Here is a 26,752-nt window from a genome sequence, read left to right on the forward strand (position 1 = left end):
CGTGACGGGCCTCCTGGAGGGGGCTGCAGCCCAGCTGCCCTCTGAGGAGCACCAGAGGCTGCCCAGGAAAGGCAGGGAGGGCCCAGACCAGGAGCGAGCCTGGGGGGTCCAGGTGTCTTGAGTTGGTGGACCCGGCTGCTGGAGAGGCTAGGTCAGGTGAGGGTCACCCTGCATACGGGGTGCAGGCAACTGGGGAGTGGGTGTGGGCTGGGCTCACCGGGCTGTGGCAGTGTCAGAGCGTCTCTGTTCCTGCTGGTGTTTGATGGAAACGGCTAGGGTGGACTGAGAGGGGACGTCCACAAGCCAGGTTTCAAGGAGGACAGGTGCTGGGAAAGGAACACCTTCTTGTCCAGCAGGCCGTCCCCCATCTCCTGTCCCCAGCCGGGACAGCTGTTCACCACCAATGAGGTCTTCTTTGGTTTCACAAGAGCCGTCCTCTCTGACGTTGTGAGTGATCTTAGTCACTGGCTGGGTGGCTTGAGGAACCACCGACGTGTCTGGCTTGTGTTTGGGGTTTTGAGTTGGGGACAGTTTACAGAACGCACATCCCTTGACGTAACGTGTCGCCTAGGCTGTTGCCAAAGGGGTTTCCCTGACCTGACGACCATCACAATATCTTCAGTGTTTAACTCATGCTCAACCATAAAGGTGACCATGTGATCATCTCTCAGCACTCAGAAGGGACAGGTCACCTCCTTTGGGTTCCCCGGCCGCACCAGGAACCCCCGGCCGCCCTTGGGGAGCGGGAGGGGCTGCAGAGGCCAGAGGAGGCCGAGTGTGGACGAGGTGGCCACACAGCTCTTTGCTTTGTCTTGCGGGTTTTGAAACCTCCATTGCACTCATTGCACCCGGGGCTCCGGCTTGCAGGTGACACATGAGGAGAGTCAGAGCGGCCGTCCTGCCAGCAGCCCAGGTGCTGCACTGCCCCATGCCCTGTGCGTTCTCCAGGAACACCTTTGTCCCATGGGGCGGGGTCCTGGCTGTGTGTTCCCCCATGTGCAGGCCAGCACACGCCCTGTCCTTGGGGTTGTGGCACCTTTGTGCTGCCCTCTGGGGATAGGAGGGAGCCCAGGGCCACCCCCTAACAGAAGCCGCCCTTTCTTCCCCACAGATTCGCCATGTTCCACAAGGTCAGGATTCCTCGTGAGGACCTCCTGAACAGGACGGGGGATGTCACCCCTGAGGGCACCTATGTCACCCCCTTCAAGGTAGGAGGATTCTGCAGGGCATGTGTGGCCAGTGCTCCCCGGGCACCTCGCCTGCAGGGCCTGCCAAAGCCCTGAGCAAGGCCCTGCCACTGGAGGCCCTGGGCACGCCTCCTTATCTTGGGTTCTGTGTCCCCAGCCAGGGCAGGGACTTGGTCACAGGGTGCCAGCTGCAGGGTGAGCCCGGCCTGGCAGCAGGCTCAGGCTGATTTGGGGTGTCCACGCCCATGGGGTTCCAGTTGGGGGATTCTCCCCAGTGCTGTCACCTGAGGGTCCACAGGGAGAGGCCGCTGGAGGACTCCACACTTGGCAACCAGCAGGGTTCTCTGCGTCCAGGACTCGCCACCCCTCCCCAGAGGCCTGTGGCCTGAGGGGAGGTGGCCCTGGGCTGAGCTGGAGCCTCAGGGCTGTGACTCACGGCCCAGAGCACTGAGCCCAAGGATGGGCATCAGAAAGGCACTCTGGGGACCCCCGCGTCACCTGGCAGTGAGAAGAGGTAAGGGACACACAAGGAAAGACGGAGCACCCTGCGGCTGGAAGCCACGGAGCATGTGACCTTGAGCTGTGAAAACACCACCCTGACATGAAGCCGGGGGCCTGGAGAAGGAACTCTGGAGGCCACAGGACAGCCCGAGGGCAGGCGGCCCCTGATGCCCACCGGCCGCGGAGGCCCTGGGGAGGCTGAGTGTGGACGAGCAGTCTGCAGACGGACAGGACGGGGTGCTTGGGTGGAGGACCTCATGCTCCCAGGGGAGCAGACGCCGGCCGGGCAGGAGCAGGAGAGGAGCTGGGGGACTTCAGAGGAAAGTCCTGGAGCCCTCAGGTCCGATGGCAGTGAGCAGAAGTCACCTGAACTTGGGATTCTCAAGGCAGCACGGCGGGGGGCCGGGGGGGGGCGAGTGACGGTGAGCACGTGTTCCCACGCCAGCAGAACTGGCGCTGGGGTGCGTCTCCCCAACCCACAGTGTTTTGGAAGATGACGCAACACCTGGGGTAACAGCAGCCAGGCGGGAGGGGACGGGGCCTTGGGAGGCTGTGTACTGGACGTGCCACAGCCCCACCAGGGACCCTGACTGCTTATGGCAGGAGGAGACGTGACCAGAGGTGAAAACTGGAGGTGCTCTGAGACCCTCCCACTCCCCAGGGACACAGAACACGCGCATCTGTTAGCCCTTAGATCAGGTCCTCTGACAGGGACAGGGGAATCCACAGGGTTAGGGATAAAAGGAACCTATTTTTTCAGCAGAATGTCAGGCCAGAGATGCACTCCCAGACTGTGGGCACCCTGCTGCCCTCCAGCCGCCCAGGCCATTGCTGCCTACCGCCCGGTGCACACAGGGCCTGGTCCCTAAGGAGGGCTCCTGCAGAGCTGTGGCCTGCCATTCCCTCCTCCTGGAGCGCCCCTTCCTCCCGCAGCTGGGCTCCCCTCCTCCGCCCATGGTTCACTGGTGGCAGCTGCCTTCTGCAGGCCCAGCCGCCGTCTGTGCCGGGAGGCTGGCTCTGGGTGCCCCAGGGCTCACGGGAAGGCAAGGTCACCTTCGTCTTTGGCCCACGCGCAGTGCCTGCTTCTCTTCCTCAGGACACCAGGCAGCGCTTCGGAGCGTCGCTGGGCAGCCTGTCCTCGGGCCGGGTGTGCATCATCGGCATGTCGGTGGTGAACCTGAAGCTGGCCGTGTCCATCGCGCTCCGCTTCTCGGCCACTCGGTGTCAGTTTGGACCAACGGAGGAGGAGGAGGTCCCCGTGCTCGAGTACCAGCTGCAGGTGTGGGCTTCCTGCTCCCTGCTGCCCAGGCGCCTCTTTTCTGGGCTCCTGGGAGCTGGTCTAAGCCGTCGGCAGTAAGGGGACAGGCAAGGGGTGTGGCCGCAGGCAGCGAGGCCCCGGTGTGCCCCGGGTGGCTTGTAGTTCAAAGAACTGTGTGTGGAATGGCCTCAGCAGGGGCCGGGGCAGGCCAGCCGGGCGAGGTCTGGGCAGCAGGCATGCTCACCTGATGTGGCCCTGAGGTCCCACAGCTGTGGCAGGTGGTGGGCCGCCTGTCCACCTGTCATCCATTCCTTGCCTGAGACATGATTCCCAGGAAATGATTGTCAGAAGCAACAGGTGAGTGTGGAGCCCTGTCCCCTGTGGTGGCTTTTAGGGCTCAGCACAGACGCCCAGGTGGCAGTCCAGGCAGGCACAGCCGGGGAGCTGACCCCCCCCATATGCCGGCTCCTGAGGCGCAGGCCCCTGCCTTGCTGGACCTGGGGCTGTGCGGCGGGCCTTCGCAGCCAGGCGATGGCCTTGTGATCCCCACCACACAGGTGGGGACCGAGGATTAGATGGTGAGGCTCAGAGCTCAGTGGGTAGCTCTGCTCAGGCTGGGGGCCGAGCTGTGCGTGAGCAGGCGTGTCCAGTGAGTCTGCGGGGTGTGACTACTGCACACCTTTCCGTGCACTGAGGCTGAGGTGCCTCCATGCCGAGGGGAGTAGGGTGCTGTCCGTACCTGGGCAGCCCACGGCCTGCCCACCCCGGCCCCCTCCTCCAGCTCCAGGTCAGGAGCCAGGGCAGCTCAGCCACAAACCCAGCCCCACCCTGATGGGAGGCAGGGCCTGGGCCAGTGCCCCGGCCCCATACCCAGTATTGGGTCTGTGTGGTGCTGCTGGTGACACTCTTCCCGGGTCTCAGGGATCGGATAAGTTTGTACGCGGAGGCAGCCGGCACAGCCTTTGGTGCCTGGCAAATGTGGGACCCTGGTGGTGGCAGTTGGCTGGGTTCCCTTCACCTGTCCCCGTCCTGTGCTGATGTGCACAGGTGAAAAGCCCACGCTCTCTGCCCTTGAGCCTAGTTTCCTGACCACGTGACTGTTACCTGCCCCAGGCCTAGGAAGCCCAGGCTGGGGCCCAGCCGGCCTGTGCACCAGGCAGTGTCCTCTCAGTTCACAAGTGGACTTCCCGGGGGCCTGAGGTCACTGGATGGGCAGTGGCTGGCCCCTCAGGAGGACGCGGGCCATGTCTGGTTTCTTGTAGCAATGGCGCTTGCTCCCCTACCTGGCGGCTGCCTATGCTTTGGACCACTTCTCCAGATCGCTCTTCCTGGACCTGATGCAGCTGCAGCGAGGCCTGATGCGGGGGGACCACGGGCCCAGGCAGGTGAGGCGTCCATGCTCTGCTTAGTGCACAGGGTTCGGGTTGCTGAGGTCCAGCAGCCCAGATCCTGCTGATTTGAAGGTCTTCTCCCTCCCCTCCCTCCGTGACCCCTTCCTCCTGTCTCACTCTCCCTTCCTGTCTTGTCTGAGGGTGGAGCCCAGGGCCGTCAGTGAGAAAGGCTTCCACCACTGAGCCGCATCCCAGCCATGATTCCTAAACAAAGTCATGTGTTGATTTGTGAGCACAGGGCCCACGACGTGTCCCTCGGCCGTGCCAGCTGCTCGGGACCTGGCTCGTGCTTCGACTGCAGCGGTCTGGGCTGCGTGCACGCCCTGGCTTCTCAAGCATGTGCTGACACGACTCCTAATTCCCGTCTGAGTTCAGCTCTTGTTCTCCTTTTGAGAATGTGATGGTTTTGCAAAATCCCCGTTACCAGCCCCTCAGCGGATTTCATGGTTCTGATCCTTTCATAAACAACGTACAAAGGCTGAGTCCTGCTGACGGGAGTCGAGTTGACAGTTGAGGATCTGTGCAGGAGTGGCCTGCAGGTCCACTGAGATCAGCACGACGTCAGGCGGCCCGTCCCAGTTCTACTGCACAGACTGGCTTCCGCGCCGCCCCCCGTGGGCCGCTGCCTGCGTGGAGTGAGACTGAGTCCAGATGAGTGCCCCTGGAAACAGACGAGGACCGCTGCAGCCGGGGTCGGGCTCCGGGTTCTGGAAGCCCCTCCGCATTGCATGCCATGGAATGTGGGGTGTAAACGCGGAGTGAGCGACTAGAGTCCCTGGGCACTGGGACAGGTGGAGGGCCTGGCAGGCTTCTCCCTGGCACGAGTCCTGGCTCTGCGGTGTCAGTGGCGCGGGGCACAACCAGGCTTATTCTTCCTTGGCCCAGACAGACACCATACAAGCTCGAAGTTGCCCTCATTTGAACTTGAAAACCCTTGTAAAGTGGGTCATTTTCTTTAGCAGCTCTCCCTCTCTCCCTCCCTCCCTCTCTCTCTCCCTCCCTCCCTCCCTCCCTCTCTCTCTCTCTCTCTAAGTTGTTTCCTGAATGTCAAGTAGAGCAGCAGGACTCAGGGGATGTGTGCGGGGTTGGGTGCGAGGCAGCGAGTGTCCTGCGGGGGAGAGCCCTGCCGGGTGCTGTCTGTGGTCAGGGCTTTTCCGCCAGCCCCAGCCGTGAGCTCCCATCCCGGCCCTTGTCCCCTTGGAGGGAGGCGTGTCTCTGGTGTTGTGGGGGTTCCCTCCCTTGCTCTGTGGCCCTTCTGCGAGAGCACCTTCTTGGCTCCCCACTCGCCTGGGCTCCGTGGGCTTTCCGAGAGCCGAGGCAGCCGTCACTCCTCTGCTGGGCTCCCGCTGCCCACCCCGTGGCCCTGAGGCCTGTCTGCTGCCCAGAGCGTGGCATTTATCAATGCCATGTCCACTCCTGGGTGCGTCCCTCCCTGTCCTTAATTAAGCTTGGGTCTCCTCTGAATCGCAGGGGTCTTGGACTAGAGCGGGGGATGCGGTCCTTTGTCCTTGATGCCGTTGCTGATGCTGGGGCCTGACCTGCAGTCTCAGGGTCTTTTCACCCATTCTCATTGGATTCCCCACCCAAAGACAGAGCTCGGGCGCGAGATCCATGCTCTGGCATCGGCCGGCAAGCCTCTGGCCTCATGGACTGCCCAGCAAGGAATCCAGGAGTGCCGGGAGGCCTGCGGTGGACACGGCTATCTGGCCAGTAGGTTCTGGAGAAGCGCGCGGTGGTCTCTGCTCTTATCCCTGCTGTTTGATGCTAGGCCAGGGGTCAGCACGCTGCAGCCCATGGGCTAAGCCCAGCCGCTGCCTGTGCTTGTGAATGGAATTCCCTGGCATCTAGGCACCCAGGCACCCAGCCCCAGGCACCCAGTCCTCCCAGGCTTCCTGTGGCCATCTCCACACCGCCCTGCCAATGTTGAGTGGCCCGAGCAGCCCCGACAGAAACCACGCATTCACAGGCTGGCCATGAACCATGCCCAGTGTGGTTTGCTGACCTCTGCCCCAGACAGCGCCCTCTGCTTTCTTGACCCATGTCCTGGACAATGAGGCAGCAGGTGGGATATGTGAGGGGCCCCAGGGGCCAGGCAGGGCGCAGGCCAGGCAGGGAGAGGCAAGCTTTTGGTCAATGACTCGGCAGGAAACTGGTACGAGTGCTCATGCCTAGAAAGGAAAGTGCTCCATTGGTGTTGGCGGGTCCTCAGGCAGCTGACACGAGGCTGAGAGGGTCAGCCAGCTCCCCCGAGGCCAGGCCAGCCCTCGCTGGTGTCCACTGAAGGCAGTTTAGCCGTGGTGCTCGGGCTCTCAGGTCTGCCTGTGGTGTGGGCTCCTGCCGGGATTGAGTGAGTTCACGTGGCGAGTCAGTGGGAGTCTGACTGGGCTCTGGCCCGGCGCTGCTCCCTGCTCCCGTGGCTGTCCGCGTTGGAATCATGGTTACTTCCATTTTATCTTCTTATTTTTGTACTGAGGATCAGAGCCGGGTGCTCTACATCAAGCTACACCCCAGCCCTTTTCATCTTTTGAGACCAGGCCTCGCTAAGTTGCTGAGGCTGACCTTGAACTTGGGCTCGTCCTGCCTCAGCCTCCCTCACTGCTGGGATCACAGGCGAGCGCCATCGTCCCCGGCACTTGTTAGTGTCATTATTTGCAGCTTATCTGCACAGCTTCCTGTGGGAAAATCTTTAATTTTCCTGTGGGAAAATCTTCACAACCAGCTCTCCCAGAAGGCCGCAGACTCGCCCCACAGCTCAGCTGCAAAGCTGTTCTCTTTCCCGGCCTGGGGAGGTTCTGCAGGCTCTTGCCAGCTGGTGAAGGGTGCAGCAAGGACCCAGAATGGCCGTGCCCCCGAGTGGCTGGCCGTCCCTGCTGCTCCAGCCGAGCCTCTCCAGCACCGCTGGACATCAGCATGGCCCTCCGTGCCTGCACGCTGTCCCTGATATGCACTGGAGTGCGGGGACCATGGATGTATAGAATTTACACATAGGTGTGTTTTCGTCCTCTGGGTGAAGTTCCTGGTGTTTTTTGTTGTTAAAACCCATAGAAACACTACAAATAGTTTAGCTTTGTCCCATTTTTAAAAAAAATTTTTTTAGTTGACAGTGGACCTTTATTTTATTTATTTGTATGTGGTGCTAACAATCAGACCCAGTGCCTCACACATGCTAGGCAAGCGCTCCACCACTGCACCCCATCCCCAGCCCCACCTGTTCCCGTTTTAAGTAGAATAAGGAAATTGAATCATGTAATACCGGAGACAACAAAAGTAACTGAATCAAGGTTTTTAACTTATTTAAACACTGGGCCAGACCAGTAAGACCGAAGTCAACAGAGACAAATGTAAACGCCCATATCTAGGTTTAAGGTATTAATTAGTGTTTTGAAAAATGACCAGAGGTGACCACAAGCCTCCTGCAGCAGGGCACCTTTCAGCCTGTGGCTGCCTCCGTTCGTACAGCGTGTGGGTGTGGCCACGGGCGCCCTGCTTGCAGGCTGGGCTCCTCGGGGGCAGCCTCGTGCTTGTAAAGTCCCCATCTCAGGAGGGAGACCAGGTGGGTGAGGGCCTGGAGAGTGCCTCATACGGAGCCGTGAGACGGACCGTTTCTGACAGCTGAGGTTTCTCGCTGAAAAGCAAGGTCCGTCCAGCCGTAGGAGGAAGGGCAGCCCTGGAATCAGCTCCCTGGAGACCCGCTGTGGAGACCGTGGGCAGGCCGGTCCCCATGCTGCTGGGAGGCGCTACCAGGTGCAGAGGCCTGGGCCGCAGGGAGCCCCCAGCTGCCGTCTGAAGCCCCCCCCAGCCCTGGTCCAGCGGCCAGTGGTACTGCACCCCCTCCACAGCCCTGGTCCAGCAGCCAGTAGCCCTGCACCCCTCCCATGCCCTCCCAGGGCACCGCTGGGTCTCGAGTCAGTGCCGGAGACGCAGGGGCAGTTCAGGGGACATGGGGCTCCTCACCCCTGTGGGTGGCGGTGGCGTCTCTCAGGTGAGCTTGGTAAATGATGCAGATCCTGTGGCTCTGTCACAGTGAACCGCCTGGGTGACCTCAGGAATGACAACGACCCGAACTGCACGTACGAAGGTGACAACAACGTCCTGCTGCAGCAGACGAGCAGCTACCTGCTGGGCATCCTGGAGCACTGCGGGCCAGGTAGGGGTGCCTCACTTTGCAGGGGCCACGCTGCGTGACCGCTGAGCTGGGCAGGGGTCGCTGTGTCTTCAGGGCGGGCTTGGGGGGCCCCTTTCACCAAAGTCATGGAGTGTGTGTCCTAGACGGAGCTCGCTTCAGAAGCCCGCTGCGGACCGTGGACTTTCTGGAGGCCCACCCCAGCATCCTCAGCCAGAGGCTCACAGGCACCCACCAAGCGGACTGGCTGGACTCTGCAGGTGTGTCCCTTCCCCCTGGTCATGGGCAGGAGGTTTCCCTGGCTCTCTTGTTTTCTGTCATTACCCCAGAAAATGCTGGGCCACGGGGGTCTCTGGTGGCTAGCTAGGGTGCCGGGCAGTGGGAGGTCCTGGGTGTGGCATGGGCCTTTTCTTTTATCTTTAATGACTTGTTCTTGGGCCATCTTTCTGTGCCTGTGGCTCGGAGGTGCTGGCTCCAGGATAAAAGGAAAGTGCCCTTCCCGCCACCAGACCTCTTCCTCCCCGGGACAGGCCATGGGAGAGGCCTCTGTGCTCTGGCCTCTGCCTGCTGTGTGTCCTGAGCCCCTCGTGTCCCCGGTGCTCAGGCACACACTGCACTGCTGCAGACTTAATGGTTCCCGTCCGCTGAGGCTATCTGGAGGACTGTGGGGTGGCACCGGGCTTTGTACACAGGAGGCCAAAGGATGAGCATCCTCGAGGGCCCTGGATCCCCAGGATAAAGAGCCACCAGCCTCTTCCCCAGGAGGACAGGAGCAGGGCATCCCAGCCACCAGGCCCCTTGTCAGCCAGAGCAAGGCAACTGCCGGCGTCCAGCACGCCCTCCTCAGCCCCCAGCCTGCGGGGCTCCCGAGAGGGCCTGCAGCAGAGAACCAGCGCCGTGGCAGCACCTGCAGGAGGCCCCGCTGCAGAGTGACCCATTGTCATCGTCGTCATTGTGATCCAGGAAACACAGCCCAGAGTAGCTGCCATATTCCCCGCCATCACCTGCTGATATAGCTGTTCTGACAGCAACAGATCTTTCTGTTATCAATCTGCCTTTTTAATGTGCTAATAGTAAATGGGGTCACGTGAAGATCTACGTCTGAGCTTCCCAAGTGTCGCCACAGAAAGCGCTAGAAAATGACCTCACCATGGTAGTTCCTTCAGCCACCAGAGCTCTTTCCCCAGTCGTCAGGCCTTGTGAAACTGGAATTCAGGGCTCAGCTTCCCCTACCTGCCGGCTCTGCCTGCCTCTCCCCGTTCCCTGGCACGGAGAGCAGGAGCGCTGGGCCCTCCCGGCACACCCGCCCCAGCAAGCCTGCCAAGCTGCGTCCTGTGCTTTCCTGCTTAACCGTGCAAGACCCAGCAAAGTGGAAGTGTTTTCTGGAGGAGAAACTGCAATAAAACCACTGGCTGCAAGCCTGTGTCCCGCGTACACATGGTCACAAACCCCAGGTCCGGCCCTGGCCTCATGTGGGTCCGGGGAAGCCTTATATAGTGACCTTTGGCCCTCCGGCTCTCCTGGACTGGCAGGAGCATGGCTTTCCGGGATCTGCCAGTGAGTTTAGAGGTGCACGGGATCCAAGACCCTCACCTTCAGGACACCGAGCTGTTGCTGATGGGTGGCAGGAGCTGCCTGCTGCCAGTCCCTACTCAGTGCGAGACATGTGCTGGATCGTGTCCTGCAGCCGGCCCTGTCCATCTGTCCCGGGGTGGGCACAGGGCAGCTGCTGAGGGCTCTGTTGCTGATCTCTTCTTTTTCCTGTTGTAAAGCCCCCCTGGCTGCGTACAAGTGGCTGGTGTGCTACTTGCTCCAAGAGAGTCATCAGAAGTTAATTCGAGAGAGGAGGTCCCAGAGCAGTGACTTCGAAGCAAGAAACAACAGCCAGGTACTTGCTTGTTTTGAAATTTGCTTTTTTTGCCCCTAATTCCCTTGCTGTTATGTCCCTGTGGCTGCCGCCCTCCCCCGGAATTCCCAGAGCCTGGGATGATCGCTGGCCTCTGGCACTTTGCTCCTCTGTAGGATGGCGGTGGCACCTGCTTTATGGTGTGGGGGAGGGGTCGAGGCGCATTGTTACCAAGCCTCGTGGTCTCTGCTGGGGCCAGAGCTGTCCTGGGGAGTGAAAGGGAGCCGTGACAGCCTTGGTCTTCTGTGAAGTGCCAGTGCAGGCCTCAGGCTCCTCCTGATGGGATGGCTCCCGAGCCTGCCCCACTGCCCCGCGCCCAGCTCTTCTCAAGGGCCCGCCCCCCTCCCTGGGCCTTGGTGGGAGTGGGCCAAGCAGCTCGTGAGTGGCTTGGGCAGCTTGTGGTTCCGCAGCTGGGTGCCTGCGGGAGCACTTGGTGTGGAGCACTGCTCTGCCGGGCCGTGGTGGGCCAGCCCTGGGCGGAGGATCCACGGGGACAGGGTCCTCTGGGAGGCCCTGGTGAGCACACCCAGGCCTCGCAGGGCTGCTGCTGCCCCCTCCTCTCGGTGTCAGGTAACGAGGCCAAGCAGCTGCTCGGGAACCCAGGTGGCTCACCTGCCCAGGGTGCCGGGCTCCTGCTGAGCAGGAATGAACTAGATGGAGCCTAGGACTTAATGAGTTCAGCAGATGGCCAAGGTCAGTTCAGCTTCCAGTTCAGGTCCACAGTGGCCCAACTAGGAGGCTTAGAAAGACCTTCTGGAACAGGCCACTTTCTGTACCCTAGGGCTGGGTCACAGCAATTTGGCCATCTGGGTAGGATGGTTGGCCACTGGCTCTGGCCACTCTTGCCTGCTGGTCCAGTGGTCATTCTAAAATGAGTAGCAACCTGCCCTCATCACCAACTGAGACCCCTGAAGAGATGGTGGCACAAGTCACCCCTGCCAATAGCACCTGCCAACAGCACCCGCCAACAGCACGCACCCCCAGCACTGCAGGAGGCCCGATTGGCCTCCGTGCTGCCCTTGGCCAGTGCTGGCCTCTGGCCATGCGTCCTCAGCACCACGTGTGGCGTGGTGCTTGGGGAGCACTTCGTTGGGTGCTTCACTAATGGGCTTCTCAGCTGCCTTTCAGTGAATCCAGCTGCAAACAAGACAGGCCCCAGGGTCTGGGTCCAGCTGGGATGGGCTTCCTGGGAGAGCCGGAGCTGACCATGCTGCTGTGTGGCCGCACAGAGGGGCAGGAGCCAGGATGGAGGTGGCCCCGAGGCCTTGGGGAGGGAGCACCAGGACAGGCTGGCTCCCTGCTCAGGATCACAGGGAGTTTAGGAGCCAGACTGCAGACAGCTGAGAGCTCCCAGGGCCCTGGCTGGACGCAGGCTGCGGGAGCACAGTCCCTGCCCTACCAGTGAGGTCAGCAGCCGCGTAGCTCGGGAAGAAAGGCAGATTGTTTACCTAACCTCAGTCCTGGACCAGCCTCCTGAAGGCGGGGTCCTCCGAGGCTACAAAAGAAAACTGACTTAACAGTTGAAAAGTTCAGCCTTCTGGGCTGGGTGTGGCTCGAGGCAGAGGCTTGCTGAGTGTGTGAGGCCCTGGGCTGCAGCAGCACTGAAGGAAGAGGAAAGCTGGGCTTCCCTGAGGAGCAGCAGTCACCTGCAGCACAGCCAGCCGGGCCCTGGGCTGGGAGCGTGGGGGCGCGACCAACAGGGACCTCCGGGTGGAGGTCACACGCCCCAGGCATTGGCTGGTGTTGGGCAGCAGCTACTCCGCGTGCTGCCCTTTGGGGCAGTCACCGGCCACTCTTGTTGAGGGGACAGTGTGCCTCCCCCTCCCCCAGCAGGCTTTACTGACTTTCTTCACCTATGGCCCTTTGCAGAGGTGAGTGCCCTTTACTGCTTTCCTACTGCGGCCCCATGTGCACAGTAGGTTATTTAAAACCAAAAGCACTTTTTGGTGCCTCGGCCGGGAGGCCCCCTCCTGTGCTGGCCAGTGCTGTAGAAAGGTGGCGGTGTCTTCATCCCTGCCTCACTGACCCCAGCCCTGGGACCAGCCCTGCACGGAACCCAGAGACCTGCAGAGAAGGACTTTTTCTCTCCCTCTAGCCACCCTGGGCTCTGTGCGTCACATTATGTCCTTTGGGGAATTAAGGAACCTGAGGGGGAGAGCAACGCCCAGGCCTCCTGGCTCAGCTGTGCTGGGATGCCGCAGTCCGGCTGCAGCAAAATAACCGGGGGGTGACGAACAACTTGTGTAGGTTGATACAGCAGGAGTGGGGCCGTTTATTGTAGGACAGGAGCAGTGTATATACATTGCACACAGCTTATCTAATTAACATAAACTAGATACAGCGGTCAACCAATAAGGAATCTCCACACTTAATGGCTCGCTGGCGTTACTTCACAAACCACTCCCTCTGGCAAAATGCCAGGTGCCGTCCTGTCTTGTTTACAGACCCTAGCACTGGGAGATGGACCTGGACCTGCCGACCTAGAGCCCAGCTGTCCCCCGTTCCGCACCGCTGGGTCTGGGCCTGGGCAGCTTGCAGTTGGGTTTTGCCCAAAGTGTTCATTGCCTGTTAAGGTGCGAGGCCTCGGAGACTCAGGCACAACGAGTACTCGATTCTCCCTTTCTTTCCTGGCTGGAGGTGTCTGGGGTTTGTGAGAGGGAAGGCTGGCCTTGGGGACCGATGTGCAGACAGGATGGCTGGGATTTAGGCACAGCCAGGCCCCCCTGTGTGCCCTCTGTCCATGAGCCGCAGGGGTCACTGCTGCAGGGTGGCACCTGGTCCATAGCTGCAACTCCTGTGTGCCTGTTGCGTCCTGAACTAGGGGCAGTGGAACAGCTCTGGGGGCACTGAGACTGGTCAGAAGTTTGCTCTGGAACAGGCCCCACACCCACTGTCCTGTCCACGACTGGTATAGCTTTGGGGACAGTGAGTTGCCCACACTGGCCCGTGGGTTCCAGGAACACCTTGGCCTGAAGGCACCAGCTGTAACAGTGACGATGGGGACGCCCTTGTCCCGTGCCCCAGCCCACCTTGGTCACTATTGCAGTCAGATCTACTGACTGCAGCAACAGACACTGGTGAGGAGTCTATCCCTGGAGCCTGTGACCAGTGGTCTTATCTGGACGTTTCCCAATATGCAAGGGCGTGTCCTCATGCTGAAGCCCGCAGGCCACCAAGAGCCACAATGCAGGTGCTTCCCAAGGTGTGAGGAGCGTCACCTGCGAGCTCCAAGCTGACCCTGAACAACACCCAGGGCTCCCGACCACAGCTGTGGACGCTCCTGTGCAGAGATGGTCAGCTCTTGGCCGCACGCACTGCTCACAGAAACAGCTGCCACCTCCTGGAACCAGGTGTCCCTGCTGCGTGGTGGCGAGCTACAGGGGCAGCTGTCTTTCCACGCTCACCAGCCACCCGTCCAGCCTGTGGCACAGCAGAAATGGAGATGTGCTGCTGTCACAGGAAGACGATAAAAGAGTGTCACCTGAACACTAGACAGTCCATGTGGCGGAAGGGAGGGCATGGACAGAAGAGCAAGCCTGGCTCAGGCCCCAGCCGACGTCCAGGCCTGTGGAATTGACCTCACCTCTGACCCCAGAGAGGACACCTGGTGGAGGAGGGCTCGTGGTGTGTGCTGGGGTGTGGGTGGGACTTTCTGGACCTGCCAGGCTCAGCCTGCCCATTTTGTCAGCGGGTGGAGGGAAGACCAGGGAGGACGGGGGAGCCCAGGAAGCCAGAGCACCTGGCCCGGCCACATGACCAGCCAGAGGACATGAGCAGCCCGAGGGCCCACCCGCCCTGAACTCAGCAGAGCCCTGGGAAATCTGGGCGCAGGTCCAGCTGGGGTCCATAGCAGTCCTCACCTCCCTGCCCTGCCTCCAGCCTCTATTGGCCAAGGCAGGGACACGCGCACCTTAGCATGTGAGGGTGGGTCAGGCCAGGCTGTGGCGGAGGCCCTGTGGGCCCCCAGCGGGCCTGCCTTACAGTGTGCATGACCCTATGGGCTCTTGGGACAGGACAGTCTGGTGGCAGGAGGCAGAGGGAGGAATGTCTGCTCTCCGGAGGCTGCGACTGTGCCCGGGGCCCTGGGGAAGGCCAGTCTGGGACTGGAGACCCTGTGCTGCCCCGAGGGTGAGCAGGCCTGAGGGGAGGCTCCGTGCCCCTGAAGTCAGGTGGGGTGAGCCCTGTGTGTTCCGGCTGAGGTGGTGGCAGTGTCACACGCAGGGGCGCCGCGGTCCCCATCCGTCTCTTGATGTGTTAGCTTCAACCTCAGAAGCAGCTCACGCTCACTCACAAACCAAGCAGCGCACAATCGTTCCCGGGACTTAAAAGGACCTGGTGAGACTGTAAATTGGAGATGAGGGAAGGAACACTAAGGGTTGTCTGCAGATATTTGGGGTACAGGTTAGAAGAGAAAGCGGGACCCGACCGTGACCCCCTGCTGCCAGCCTCCACCCACAGGCTCAGGCAGGCTTGGCTGGGCTGCGTTGCATCTGGCCTCCTGTCTCAGGGCGAATGCCTGAGCAGAGGGCAGAATGGCCTCTTTAGGAACTTAGGTGACCCTTGGAGGAGTGACACGCTGCCAGCAGTGTCACTAGGGCAGGCCATGGAGCCCCTCTGGGTCCCTCGAGTGTCCCAGCTGCAGAAGACTGCAGGCCCTGCACCCTGGGGCCATATGCTGGTGTCACCTCCCCTGGGCAGCAGCAGCCTCCTGAGCCTGCCCCGCCCCTGTGCTGTCACTGCCGAGCCAAGTTCCAGATGGCCTGAGCTGGGCACAGGGGTCCCGGGGCCCGAGTGCCAGGCTGCGCTGGGCTGTGTCCGCACGGCGCTTCTGTTGGGTGTGTGGACCAGCTCTTGAGGTGTGCTGTGTCCCCGTCCCCCACCCAGGGGGCCTGTGGGACTGGCCTCACCAAGGCCTTGGCCTGCGTTTCCTGGCAGCCCCGTGGGGCGCAGCCTGGTGGACGCGGCCCTGTTCTGTCTCCAAGGTGTACCACTGCCGCTCGCTGGCCCTGGTCTTCCTGGAGCTCACCGTGGTGCAGCGGTTCCACGCCTACACGCACGGCCCCGGCGTGCCGTCCTCACTGCGGGCTGTGCTAGGGCGGCTCAGCGCTCTCTACGCCCTGTGGTCGCTGAGCCGGCACACGGCTCTGCTCTATCGAGGTGAGACCACTGTCCTGGCCGGCCTCCCGGCACAGGAGCCCCCCGGGACCTGTGCCCTGTGAACGCAGGCAGCTGTGCCCTGCCCGTGTGGCAGCATCTCCAGGCGGGCTCAGTGGAGGGGCCCAGGTGCCCCAGTGCAACATGAGGCCAGCAGAAAGGGCAGAGAAATGTCAGCACCCGCTGGCCAGACGCAGCTGCCCCTGTCCACAGTCCCTGCAGAGTCAGCCTCCTGTGTGCTTCATTGATGCTTCCAGAAGTGTGCGTGTGTGTGTACATGTGTGTGTGTGTGCGTGTGTGTGTGCGTGTGTATGTGTGTGTGCGTGTGCGTGTTCAGTCTGGTACTGAAGCCAGGGCCCCCTGCGTGCTGGGCAAGCTGTCCACTGCTGAGCTGCGCCCACCCCTCTTACCTGTTACTCTGAGCAGAGTCTCGCTGGGTGGCCCAGGCTGGCCTCAGATGTGCAGTGCTCAGCCTCTGGAGTCCCTGGGGTAGCAGGTGCACCATCGTGCCTGGCTCAGGCCACTGTCACCGGGAAGTGGGCTGGGTTCCAGAGAGCAGAGCCAGCCCTGTGGGCCACAGGCAGAGACAGGACTGGGCTGCTGGGACAACACCGCCAGGAGTTTCCAGTCTAGAGATCTTGGGTGGCTTCTTGGAGGAGGCGGTGCCCAAGCTGATCTGGAAGCCTGGCAGGGCCGGGGAGCCAGGGTTCTCCCCGGGGAGCCTTTTCTGATGCTCTCTCCTAGTCACCCCATGAGCCCTCCCTGTGCTGGGGCTGTGTCTGGGCTTGTGGGCAGTGAGGTCCCCCCCCACCAACACCAGCTTTGGGCCCCTGGGGTGGTGGCGTTGCCCCATGGAGGCCCAGGTCAGCAGAGTGGCCGGCAGAGGAGGAGCTGGGCAGGACAGCGCCCAGTGCTGTCTGAGGAGGCTGCGTGGCCGGACTCCATTCTCTAGAGGAGACCCTCCAGGAAGCGAATCCTTGAGCAAACACCTTCTCAAACGCACAGGCCCTGCCTGGACCTGTTAGGACTCCAGAGGATCCAAGGGGCTGGAGGTGACCCTCCCTCGGGTTGATTCTCCTACCCCAGTGGCTCCAGAGGCCCATGGACCCTGCATGCCACAGCTCCGTGGCCCTCCTGGTCCCTCTGTGGTCCTGGGTACCTGGCTGCTACAAGCCTCTGCCCAGGCCTCCTTCGGCCTCGAAGCCCCCACCTGGGTTCCTTCTTCAGAAGCACCAGCCCAGCCTCCTGCCCTGGCCGGTAGAGCCCAGGCCCTCAGGGCTGCATGTCTCACTGCCTCTCCTCCGGCCAGGCCAGTTTCCTTGTCCCCAGTGCCTGGCCCTTGACTTGCCTATCACATGCTCAGAGGAGTGGATCCAGGCAGGGACAAGGTCTGAGTGGCTCACGGCTGCTGGGCAGCTCCACCCAAACAGGTTCCCCGAGGGCCTGTCCAGGGCCTCCTGGGTGCACTGCTGCGTGGGCGGGGGGCCACGGCCCAGCCCTGCTGTGACGAAGGCTGTGCTTGCAGGTGGATACTTCTCTGATGAGCACACAGGGACACAGATGGAGAGCGCCATCCTGGACCTGTGCACACAGGTGAGTGGCCGTCTGTGACCCCTGTGTGTAGTCGCCAGGATGCGTGACGTCTCCGTCTGCATGCTGTGGGGTGGCCTGCATATCAACACACACCCATGTCACGCACTGTGCTACGTGTTCAGGACCCTGAAGTCGCTTCCCACCTGGCAGGGAGGCTAGGACAGTTGATCCCAGTTACTCAAAGGAAAAATGTCATGCTTCCAAGAAAACTCTGGGGGTCTCCGCAGATAGAATTCTTTTGTGGCCTTGAAGAGCAATCTGAGACAGGACAGGGGCCCTGCGCCCTGCTGGCCTTACCGGAGCCCATGGCCTCTGCAGTCCTGTGACTCCTGCCCCATTGTTCTGGGTCAGGCAGGCAGCAGTCACCAGGTCCTCCGAGACCAAGACGAGCCTCTGGGGACAGCTCTGGTTAGCAGGCTGCACTGGGGTCTCTGCCCACATCCCCACCTTGTGGGGAAAGACAAGCCCAGAATCCTGAGTGAACAGCAGCGCGGTGGGGTGTCCAGACACAGTGGTGACCGGGCCCTGAGTCAGAGCGGCCTGTGCCTGCCTGGGTCCCAGGGCCTGGCTGCTGACTCGGCGTGGCCCTGAGAGTGCGGGTGGTTGTCAGTGTGGGGACCGTGTTTTCCAACAGCTGAAAGACGACGCGGTTGCCCTGGTGGACGTGATCGCTCCTCCTGACTTTGTTCTGGACTCACCGATCGCCAGGGCTGACGGCGAGGTAAGGACCCCCTCATCTGGGTGGGACGTGGGCTGTCCCAGGGGCTGGCAGGAGTCTCTGTGGCACTGCGGAGCCTCTTGGGACCTCGTCACACTTCAGGGAGCCTCCGGGGTGGGTGTCACTGGCTGCTCTCACTGGCTGCTGGCCCTGCCGTCCCTGGCCTGCTCTTCCTCCGAGGGACAGAGCGGCTGCCCCGTCACCCAGGCCCAGGAGTGGCAGTCGGCCCGGCCTCCCTGCTCTCCCCGCTGCCTACCCCAGACCTCGGCCCCGCTCAGGGCTGGCTCCCACCGCCTCTGAGTTCCAGTCGCAGGGGTGGCACTACAGACATCATGAAGGACCATCCCTGGCCACTGCCCCGGTCCCCTCCTGGTCAGCATGTCACTTCTTGACCTGCTGCGTTAAGGTCTCCACCCCAGCTCAGGCCCCCAGCTCTCGGTGACTGTCCACAGCCCTGGGGCTGCTCTCCTCTCCCTGCCCACCTGGGCTCCCGTGGCCTCTGCAAGGCCCCATCATTCCTGCCTCTGAGCTCCACAGAGGTTTCTTCAGAAGCAGGTGGGTCAGCCTGCCGGCGATGGAGGCCCCCAGCACCCCACCCCCAGACCCCCCGCCACCGCCCAGCGCTGTGAGCCTGCCCTCCAGCACTGCTCCCAGGTGCTGCTCCTGCCCTCGGACCCAGCCCGCCGCCCTCCCACACTCTCCTAATGTGCTCCTCCTCCCGGCCCAGGGCTGGGCACCTGCTCCCGCTGCCTGTAGCGCCCTGTTCACTCGCCTGAGCCGGGCACTGCCTGCTCGCAGAAGCCTTCTCTGGCTCCCCCAGGAGCGTCCCCCACCCACTCCACTGCCCTGTGACCCTCGCAGGGCTCATCACTGAGCCTAAGGCATCTCCCTGTGTGACTCTTGCTCAGTGAGTGGCAGTGTCACACAGGGTGACACTCACAGGTCCACCTGTCCTCACCCAGAACTCGATACCCAGGGCCTCTCGGCCCCTTGAACCATGGGGACCTGGCATTGCAGTGTTTCCTCTCGTGTCTGAGGTCTGCTGCTGCGGCTGTGGGGGCATGTGTCACCCAGCCCAGGCCCCCGGGGTCCCCCAGAGGGACCTGCCAACCTGGGCTCTGCCTAAATGGAGACTGGGCAGGGAACACCGGAATCAACACTTCTTAGCCTGTGACGGACTTGTCCAGGGAAGGGCAGGTGCCGGCCTCACAGTCCAGGCCACTCCTGGGTTGGGGTGGGCACACCACAAGGCAGACCTGGCCCGGGTGGGCAGCATGGAAGACCCGAGTGCCTCAGACCAGGAGGGACAGGGCAGTCTATCCAGAGGCCCACAGTCCTCCAGCAAGGCTCTGCCTCTCACCCTCCCTGGCCCACACTGTGTCCCCCTGTCCACTTTGCTGATGGGACACAAGTCCAGAGAAGCCCTGTGGGTTGCCCAGGGTTGCCCAGTCAGCATGGCCCAGCCAGGGTCCAGGTGGAGAGGTGGGTCCTGGTGCTTATGAGGAAGAGGGGAGGGGACCTTGGGTCCCAGTGGGAGCCTGAGGAGAGGGGCTTTCCCTCCCCTGGGGGCTGACCAGGCAGACAGGCAGCGGGGCCTGCCGTGGAAGGCCCTGTGGCTGGCGGAGAACCCCAGCCCGCAGCCTGCGCGGCAGGGAGGGTCGCCCCGGCTCCTGCATCTGAGCAGTTGCCTTGCTCGTGGGCGGGAGGTGTGAGAGAAAGGAGTCTCGTGTCCCCAGGGTGGAGAGGGCCCTCAGGCTCAGTCAAGCCAGAGCCTGCCAGAGGTGTCACCTGGTGGGGTGGCCTGGACTGCACCTTTCTTCCAGCTACTAGGAGCCAAGTTTTAGCAGGTGCGACCAGGTAGGAGTTCAGTGAGCAAACCCCCGAGAGCGGGTCTGAAGGCCCAAAAGAGCGCATGCTTCCCACGTGAGAGCTGCTGGGGTGTGTGCCCGGGAGAAGCCGCGGCCTGTCTGGGTGGCCACCCGCAGTGCTGGAGCTGACAGGTGTGCCGCAGGCACAGGCAAGGGGCCATCCTCAGGTGAGGGTGGCCGCCCTCAGTCAGGGCAGAAGGGCCCCTTTCCTTAGGCCAGGTCCTTTGGAGTCACAGGCCCCTCTGCCCTTGGTGGCTGAACCTCTGTCTCCAGCGGGTGGAGGACCAGGCCCCAGCCAGGCTGATCCAGGACCGTCCTCCCAGACAACCGCTGCCCGCCCGGGTTTCCCACAAGGCGATGCGAGCAGCAGGCAGTCCAGCACAGGATCCCGAGGGGGCTCTGGCTGCACAGGGCCGGTGGGCCACATGGGCCCGGGCACCCCCCCGGCCGGGCCTGCTCTCCAGCACTTCTGGCCAGCTCGGCTGGTGGTGCGAGGGCGCCAGAGGACATTCTCAGGGCGGACTGAAGGTGTGGGCTGCACAGGTCGTGCCCACCTCTGCAGCGAGCCCGGGGAGCAGCTCGGGGCCTGCCGTCATAGTTCACAACTGAATTGTCCCAATTGTTTTCTACTTTTGAAAAAGGGTTTTTATAAATTAAGCTTAAAACATCCGACACTTTCTGAGAAGTGACTGCAGAGGATCCCTGTCCTCGACATGGCCTTCCCGGGACCCGCTGAGCCCTTTCTTCCCCCGTACCTTGTGTTTCCTGCAGCTCTATAAAAACCTCTGGAACGCCATCCTGCAGGAGCGCGGGGTGCTGGAGCGCCCGTCGTGGTGGCCAGAGTTCTCTGGGAACAAGCCCGTGGTGGGCAGCCTCCGGGCCAAGCTGTAGCCGCGCTGGCTGCAGCGCCCCATGTAGCCCAGCGGACGTGGCCACCAAGCTGGCTCCGTAGACGCCCAGATGGCCCCTTCTCCAAGCTCCAGTGCCACACCGTGCCCAGCGCTGATGGCTCTGCACCCAGGTTGAGCAGCATTGCCCTGGGGGGGTGTCTGGGTCCCCAGCTGCTGTGTGGAAAGGGACCTCGCGTGGTCACTGGAGTCCACACCTCCTTCCTGGGCTCAGGTCCCCGACTCAGTGGCCAATCACTGTCCAGGCCTTCTGACCCCCGTGGGCATCACAAGCCTCAGCTTCTCCCGGGACTCCCTGGCTCTTCGGCGCCAGCTGGGCGGCCACGTGACTGTGCCCTGACCTCCTTAGCTCATACCATAGGCCCTCTGCACGACTCGGCGTGAGGCCTCAGGGGAGAACCCTGGGTCACTGCTCTTGGTGCATCTGGAAGTTTCCATTGAGGACATTTCCCAAAGCTGCAGAGCACAGGGGTGTGAGCGCGGGCGGCATCGTGGCCCACTGTGGACGGGCAGTGCCCAGGGCTTCCTGCTGAGCGTTCCTCATGGACCTTTCCATACACGAGAGGCGTCCCCACCTGGCCACAGTTAAATGAGCGCTTCATGCTTTCTCAGGGTGTGGTCTACTGTGTCCATCTCCTCCTCCTCTCAGAGAAAATGGGAGGGAAGATCCCAGACCCTCAGCAGCCTGGAGGGTCTGCTCTGAACGCAGACCTGCGTGGTAACCACGGTGCTGCCAGTGCCCCGCCAGTCACACCTCACGTGGCCTGCCCAGGCTCAGAGGCCGGGTCCCCCGCTCAGCCATCCTGCCTGGGCTCCCAGCCAAGGCCACTGCATCTCTACCTGGTGCCCCTCGTCGGACACCGTAGCTGTGCATTCACTGATGGGGCTTCTCTGCCCAGATCCATGGCCTTTCCCCACCGTGAGGAGCAGGCCCTGAGTCCTCCTGTCCCCCTGCCTGAGTGGGAGTCCCGGTGCCCTCCCGCCTTAGCACACCCAGGCCCAGCCCTCCCTGTCCAGCAAGAGAGCCCGCCTTACCTGGGCACCTGGGGGGATCCTTGTGCTTTGCCTTTTCTTTTCTACCTTCAATCAGGCGGGACCTTGGCTTGCCGCCTGTCCTTGGGTTGGAAGCCACTGTCCTTTCATCAACAGGACATGGCAGTTGTCCAAGATCAGGAAAAGGCTGTATCTGGCACTGACTCAGGGAGGCTCTCTGCGTGTGCCGCCAGGTCCCTGCGTGTCCCTGTTCTCATGTGCAGCTGTGAGAAGCTCCCAGGGCAGGGGTGGCTCACTGTCCACGGGGTTTGACCGACCATCAGTACGCAGGTGTCATCTGCCCTTCCACGGACATGACGCCCACCCACAGGCCTGCTCGGGCCACCTGCCGGCTCCACCCCAGTCCTGTGGGCACACTGGACCTGAGGGCAAGGGGGCAGGGTTAAGGGCAGAGGTGGTGTTATGGAGTCAGCTTGTAAGTAGAGATCATTTAGAAGATAGAACATTTTGAAAGCAACAGTAAAAATTTGAATAATTGGAATAAAACGTTTAATCTTAATCTCTGCCTTCTCACACTCTTTTTCTGCTGATGAACTGGTCATGTGGTCATCAGGTACTATTTTGAAAATGTAGACTCCTTCCAAAAAGAAAATGAATATCAGCCCCACACTCAGAAGCAGCTCCTGGTGTCTCAGGTGTTTAGTGCTGACAGTGGCCTGGACTGCCCGGGTTGCCGTCCCCGCCCGAGGGCCTCCCTGGCAGGTGAAGTGTTAGTGGTCCTGTCCCCAGCGCCTTCGTCCCTACACGAAGGCGGCTTTTCCATGGGAACAGGGGCACACCCTTGGTGGGCGGCTGGGCCGTTTCCCCATCAGTGACGATGTGCGAGATCAGCAAACCTCCAGGAGACCGAGACACGGGTTAGACGCTTCCCCTCTGCAGGCGGTGGTGGCCACGGGTGCACCTGCATCGGCACGTGGGCAGCTCCCCACTCCCATGGGGGAGGCCGGGCAGTGAGAGCCAGGGCCCACTGCACAGCTGCTGGATGCCCATGGTGTCATTTTGCCATCACAGGGGCACAGCCTGGAGCCTGGCACAGGTGTCCTGGGGGCCAGGAGCCAGGAGCCCGTGTCCTGTAGGACTTGGTGAGTTGTCCCAGCTGTGGCCTTGCCGTTCCTGTGTCCAGTACCGTGCTCCCGTGTGGCGCTCCCATGCCACTCTGCTTCCCTTTGCACCTGCTGAGGTGGCAGCCTGTGCTGCTGGGATGATGTCTGCTCTCATTCTTTGCCCAATGGAGCACTTAGTTTTCAGTATTTTTACTTGTAAAGAGTTTTACATAATAAGTGACTAAAGCGTTGACGTATCCATTACCAAGGATTTTTCCTGACTTGTCACTTGCCTTCTAATTGCATTCATTTTCCCCTTTTGATGTAACATTGTAAAACTTAAAATTTTAAATCAGAAACAGACATCCAAATTTAAAAGCCAAGAATCATTTGTGCCATTGAGGTCATCCTTGGAAATTCTCTCACACCAAGAGTATTTCCATTTTTATCTGTTTTCCTTTGAGTACATTTCAGTATTCATTGACTGGAAGTTTATTTTCAGTTGTGTTGTGAAGTAAGGGTCCAACGTGATTAGCCCAATGGTGCAAGGCATGGATCCAACATGGTTGGCCCATTGGTATGAGGTAGGGATCCAACATGGTCGGCCCATTGGTGTGAGGTAGGGATGCAACACGGTCGGCCCATTGGTATGAGGTAGGGATCCAACACGGTCGGCCCGTTGGTGTGAGGTAGGGATGCAACACGGTCGGCCCGTTGGTGTGAGGTAGGGATCCAACAGGGTCGGCCCGTTGGTGTGAGGTAGGGATCCAACAGGGTCGGCCCGTTGGTGTGAGGTAGGGATCCAACAGGGTCGGCCCATTGGTATGAGGTAGGGATCCAACATGGTCGGCCCATTGGTGTGAGGTAGGGATGCAACACGGTCGGCCCATTGGTATGAGGTAGGGATCCAACACGGTCGGCCCGTTGGTGTGAGGTAGGGATCTGTTGTGGTTAGCCCATTGAACATATACTGGCCTGATGCTACCTGTTTGAATGCAGAGTCACATATGTTCCTGTTTCTATTTCTGTAGTTTTGGGCTATTGTTTCCCATGTCAGCTTCTGTAGTTTTCATGATTCTAGTTTTCATCCTTCTAATACCTGTGGAAAAGAATAAAAATTTTTTTGTCAAAAATGTTCTAGGTATATAAGCTTTGGTATTATTTCAAGCCTGGGCCTCCTCCCAGCCCCAAATTTAAAAAAAAAACCCAGTTATTTGGAATTTGAAGCTTTTGTTAACCTGTAGATGACACCAGGAGAATCTATAAGAAGTAGTCTTTCCATCTAAGATTCTTTCTTGTTGTTTAAATAAAAAGCTATCTGGCTTTTGTACATTTTGGTTACCTTATTAAAACCTTATTTAATTATTACAGTCTTTCATTGATTCACTTTGGCTTTTCTTTGACCTCGTTGGCAAATAATGACGGGGTTGCCCTTACCTTTCCAAAACTCTCACCACTGAGCTTTCCTGCCAAATGGTGTCTCCCAGCCCTGCAGGGACCATACCCACCTGGCCACGTGGAGCCACTGCCTGGCTCCCAGAGTGGAGGAGGGTTGTGTTAGTCAGTCAGTGGGTCACGTTAGTGTTATCCACATGGAAAGTGGACCAGGGCAGAGGACCTGGCAAGGTGCCCTCTCACCTGTGGTGGGCACAGGCCTGTGGGGACGGCTGAGGGCGATGCCTCAGGATGAGAGCTCCCACTGGGTGTAAGGGGGCAAGACCCTGCGGAGCGTGGGCATCTGGGAAGCACGGTGGGAAACACCTGGAAACCAGGGAAGAGGGGGAGACCCGTACGAGAGCCCTGGGCACCTTGGGTTGAGGTCTGCACGGCCGTTGTCACCGTGGTTCTTGGTGGCAGTGAGCTGGGGGTCCTGTTTTCCATCATGGGTTGTCTGAGTGAGCAGCTGTTGGGGTCATCACAAGCTCTGATGATTTCTTCCCATTTTGGTGGGGGGTGTTCTGGGGATTGAACTCAGGGCACTCGGCCACCGAACCCTGTCCCCGGCCCTATTATGTGTTTTATTTAGAGACAGGGTCTCACTGAGACGCTGAGGGCCTCACTGTTGCTGAGGCTGGCTTTGAACTCACAATCCTCCTGCCTCAGCCTCCCGAGCCCCTGGGATGACAGGCGTGGCCACCGCACCCAGCCCCACTTTCGTTTTTTTATCTCTGCAACAATCAAGGTGGCTCTGGCTCTCAGGCTGCCCTCTGGCAGTGAGTGAGCGTTGATCAGTATTTACTGAGCACCTAACCATGGCTCTGTCCTTGTCACGAGAGGGCTTCCTTCTCTTGGACCTGCTTCTTTGGGGGCATTTGGCTAGTGCCCAGACTTCATGTGTGATGTGTCTCACCAGGCGGTGGCCCCCCAGAAAAACATCGCAGCCTGGGTCACTGTGGGTCAGTTGGTCCTGGTTCCTCCTGTCCAGCTGTGGACTCGTGAGTCTCATGTCCACCCCCATCCCCTGCTTCGTCCTAACAGATCCCAGTTCTGTCCCAGGTTCTTCCTGACAGACGCAGCCCACGAGCCTGGGAAGCTGCCCTGGGCAGCTCCAGAGTGGGCCTGTCTTGGCTTGGGCTTCTCGGCTCATTTCATTCCCCTGGCCCAGTCCCCTGGCCCAGTCCTTGAGCTCAGTGACAGGCCAACCCCAAGGATGCTGCTGGGGTCCTAGGGACTGACTTGGGATGCTGGGTCACAAGTGCCTCTTGCTTTTGCTGCTCTGTGTGGTGGCTGCTGAGGAGCTCCTTGCTGCTGCTGAGACGGAGCAGTCTGTGGGGTGGCAGAGATGCCCTGGGTGGCACAGAGCAGGGGGCACAGCACAGCTGCAGGCAGTAGGTGAAGGAGGACAGGTGCCCAGACAGCCTCAGCTGACCAGCTGTTCCTCCGGCTGCCTGCAGTTCCCAGGAGGAATGAGCAGAGGCGTGGTGAGGAGTTCTCTGCATCCTGTGCCGAGGAGGAGGTGTCCCGCAGGACCCTGCTCTGCTGTCCAGAACCCGGCTGTGCTGTCCAGAAGAACCAGGTGGCGCCATCCTCCCCCCCACCCCCCCAGCAGGATATTTTGCAATGCTTGAGCGCAGCAAGCCAGCCACCAGGGGATGAGGTCAAAGCAGGAGTCTCTGGGTCCCTCTGGTCCACATGGGCCATGCAGTGAGACTCACCCACTGTGGTGCTTCTCCGGCCTGGGGCTGCCCCAGGGACCTGTGCTTCTGCAGGCCCTTGCTGCCTCTGTGAGGGGGGAAGTTCCGGGGAGGTTGTGTGACACATGTCTCCTGCAGGAAAACCAGGTGCTTTGCAGCAAGCCACCTTCCAGGCAGGTGAGCCCCACCTGCGCCCCAGCTGCTCGGGTGGACGAGCTGAGCCTGGCTGACTCCACACATAGAGCCCCAAGGTCAGAGGTGGCCACCATGGGGGACTGCTCAGCCCCATGGGCACCCCCAGCAACACTGGCTGGGCAGCTCCTGTGTCATCACATGGAGACTCCACTGTCCATGGGGATGGCAGGACGTCACAGCCTCTAGGGGCACCTGAGTCACTCAGTGCTGCCCAGTGACCCCAGGGCAGGCTCTGGTTTGCTCCTGATTCTGCTCTGTGGCCTCTTGCTGGAAACATCCAGGGCATTATCCGTGGGCTCTGGGCTTGGGTCTTAAGTCCAGGAGTTTGATGTGGCTCCCTGTGAGAACCCAGCGTTCCATTCTGTTCCAAGGCTTCCAGGAATGCTCCACCGCCCTGTCCCCCAGCCAGTGGAAGGACTGACCTCAGCGGGTTCCATCCCACAGTCTACCCTGCGGTGCTGGGAAAGTGACTCAGCATGCGGTGGTCAGAGAAGGTTGTTCCCAGCTGTGCGGTGGCCAGCAGGAGGTCAGGGGAGCACTTTGAAGTGAGGCCTCGTGCCTGAGGGTGTTCAATTCACACACTTGGTTGTGAGACTGAGAGCTTTGCTCATTCCCAGGCTCCATCTTCCGCCTTTGGCACTGTCCTCAGTGAAGTTTGCTGGGCCTCGTGGTTGGTGCTGGAGGCCCATTGGGATGCTCCCAAGGACCCGCCGTGTCTGA

At 60.9% G+C, this 26,752-nt stretch overlaps 1 protein-coding gene across 1 annotated transcript in view; it reads left to right on the forward strand.

Annotated features, from left to right (window-relative positions):
• Acox3 (acyl-CoA oxidase 3, pristanoyl) overlaps positions 1-22,159 on the forward strand; it is a 38,965-nt gene extending 16,806 nt beyond the window's left edge. The window contains exons 8-18 of the mRNA XM_027939827.3: positions 1,112-1,208; positions 2,785-2,967; positions 4,209-4,331; positions 5,927-6,047; positions 8,362-8,484; positions 8,607-8,720; positions 10,233-10,348; positions 15,349-15,523; positions 17,046-17,113; positions 17,748-17,834; positions 20,471-22,159. Coding sequence (XP_027795628.3) covers positions 1,112-1,208; positions 2,785-2,967; positions 4,209-4,331; positions 5,927-6,047; positions 8,362-8,484; positions 8,607-8,720; positions 10,233-10,348; positions 15,349-15,523; positions 17,046-17,113; positions 17,748-17,834; positions 20,471-20,590 — 1,327 coding nt within the window. The 3' untranslated portion in view covers positions 20,591-22,159. The remainder of the gene's footprint in view (positions 1-1,111; positions 1,209-2,784; positions 2,968-4,208; positions 4,332-5,926; positions 6,048-8,361; positions 8,485-8,606; positions 8,721-10,232; positions 10,349-15,348; positions 15,524-17,045; positions 17,114-17,747; positions 17,835-20,470) is intronic.
• The last annotated feature ends 4,593 nt before the right edge of the window (positions 22,160-26,752 follow it).

This window comes from Marmota flaviventris, chromosome 7 (genome assembly GCF_047511675.1).
Source record: "Marmota flaviventris isolate mMarFla1 chromosome 7, mMarFla1.hap1, whole genome shotgun sequence".
Classification (NCBI taxonomy): Eukaryota; Metazoa; Chordata; class Mammalia; order Rodentia; family Sciuridae; genus Marmota; species Marmota flaviventris.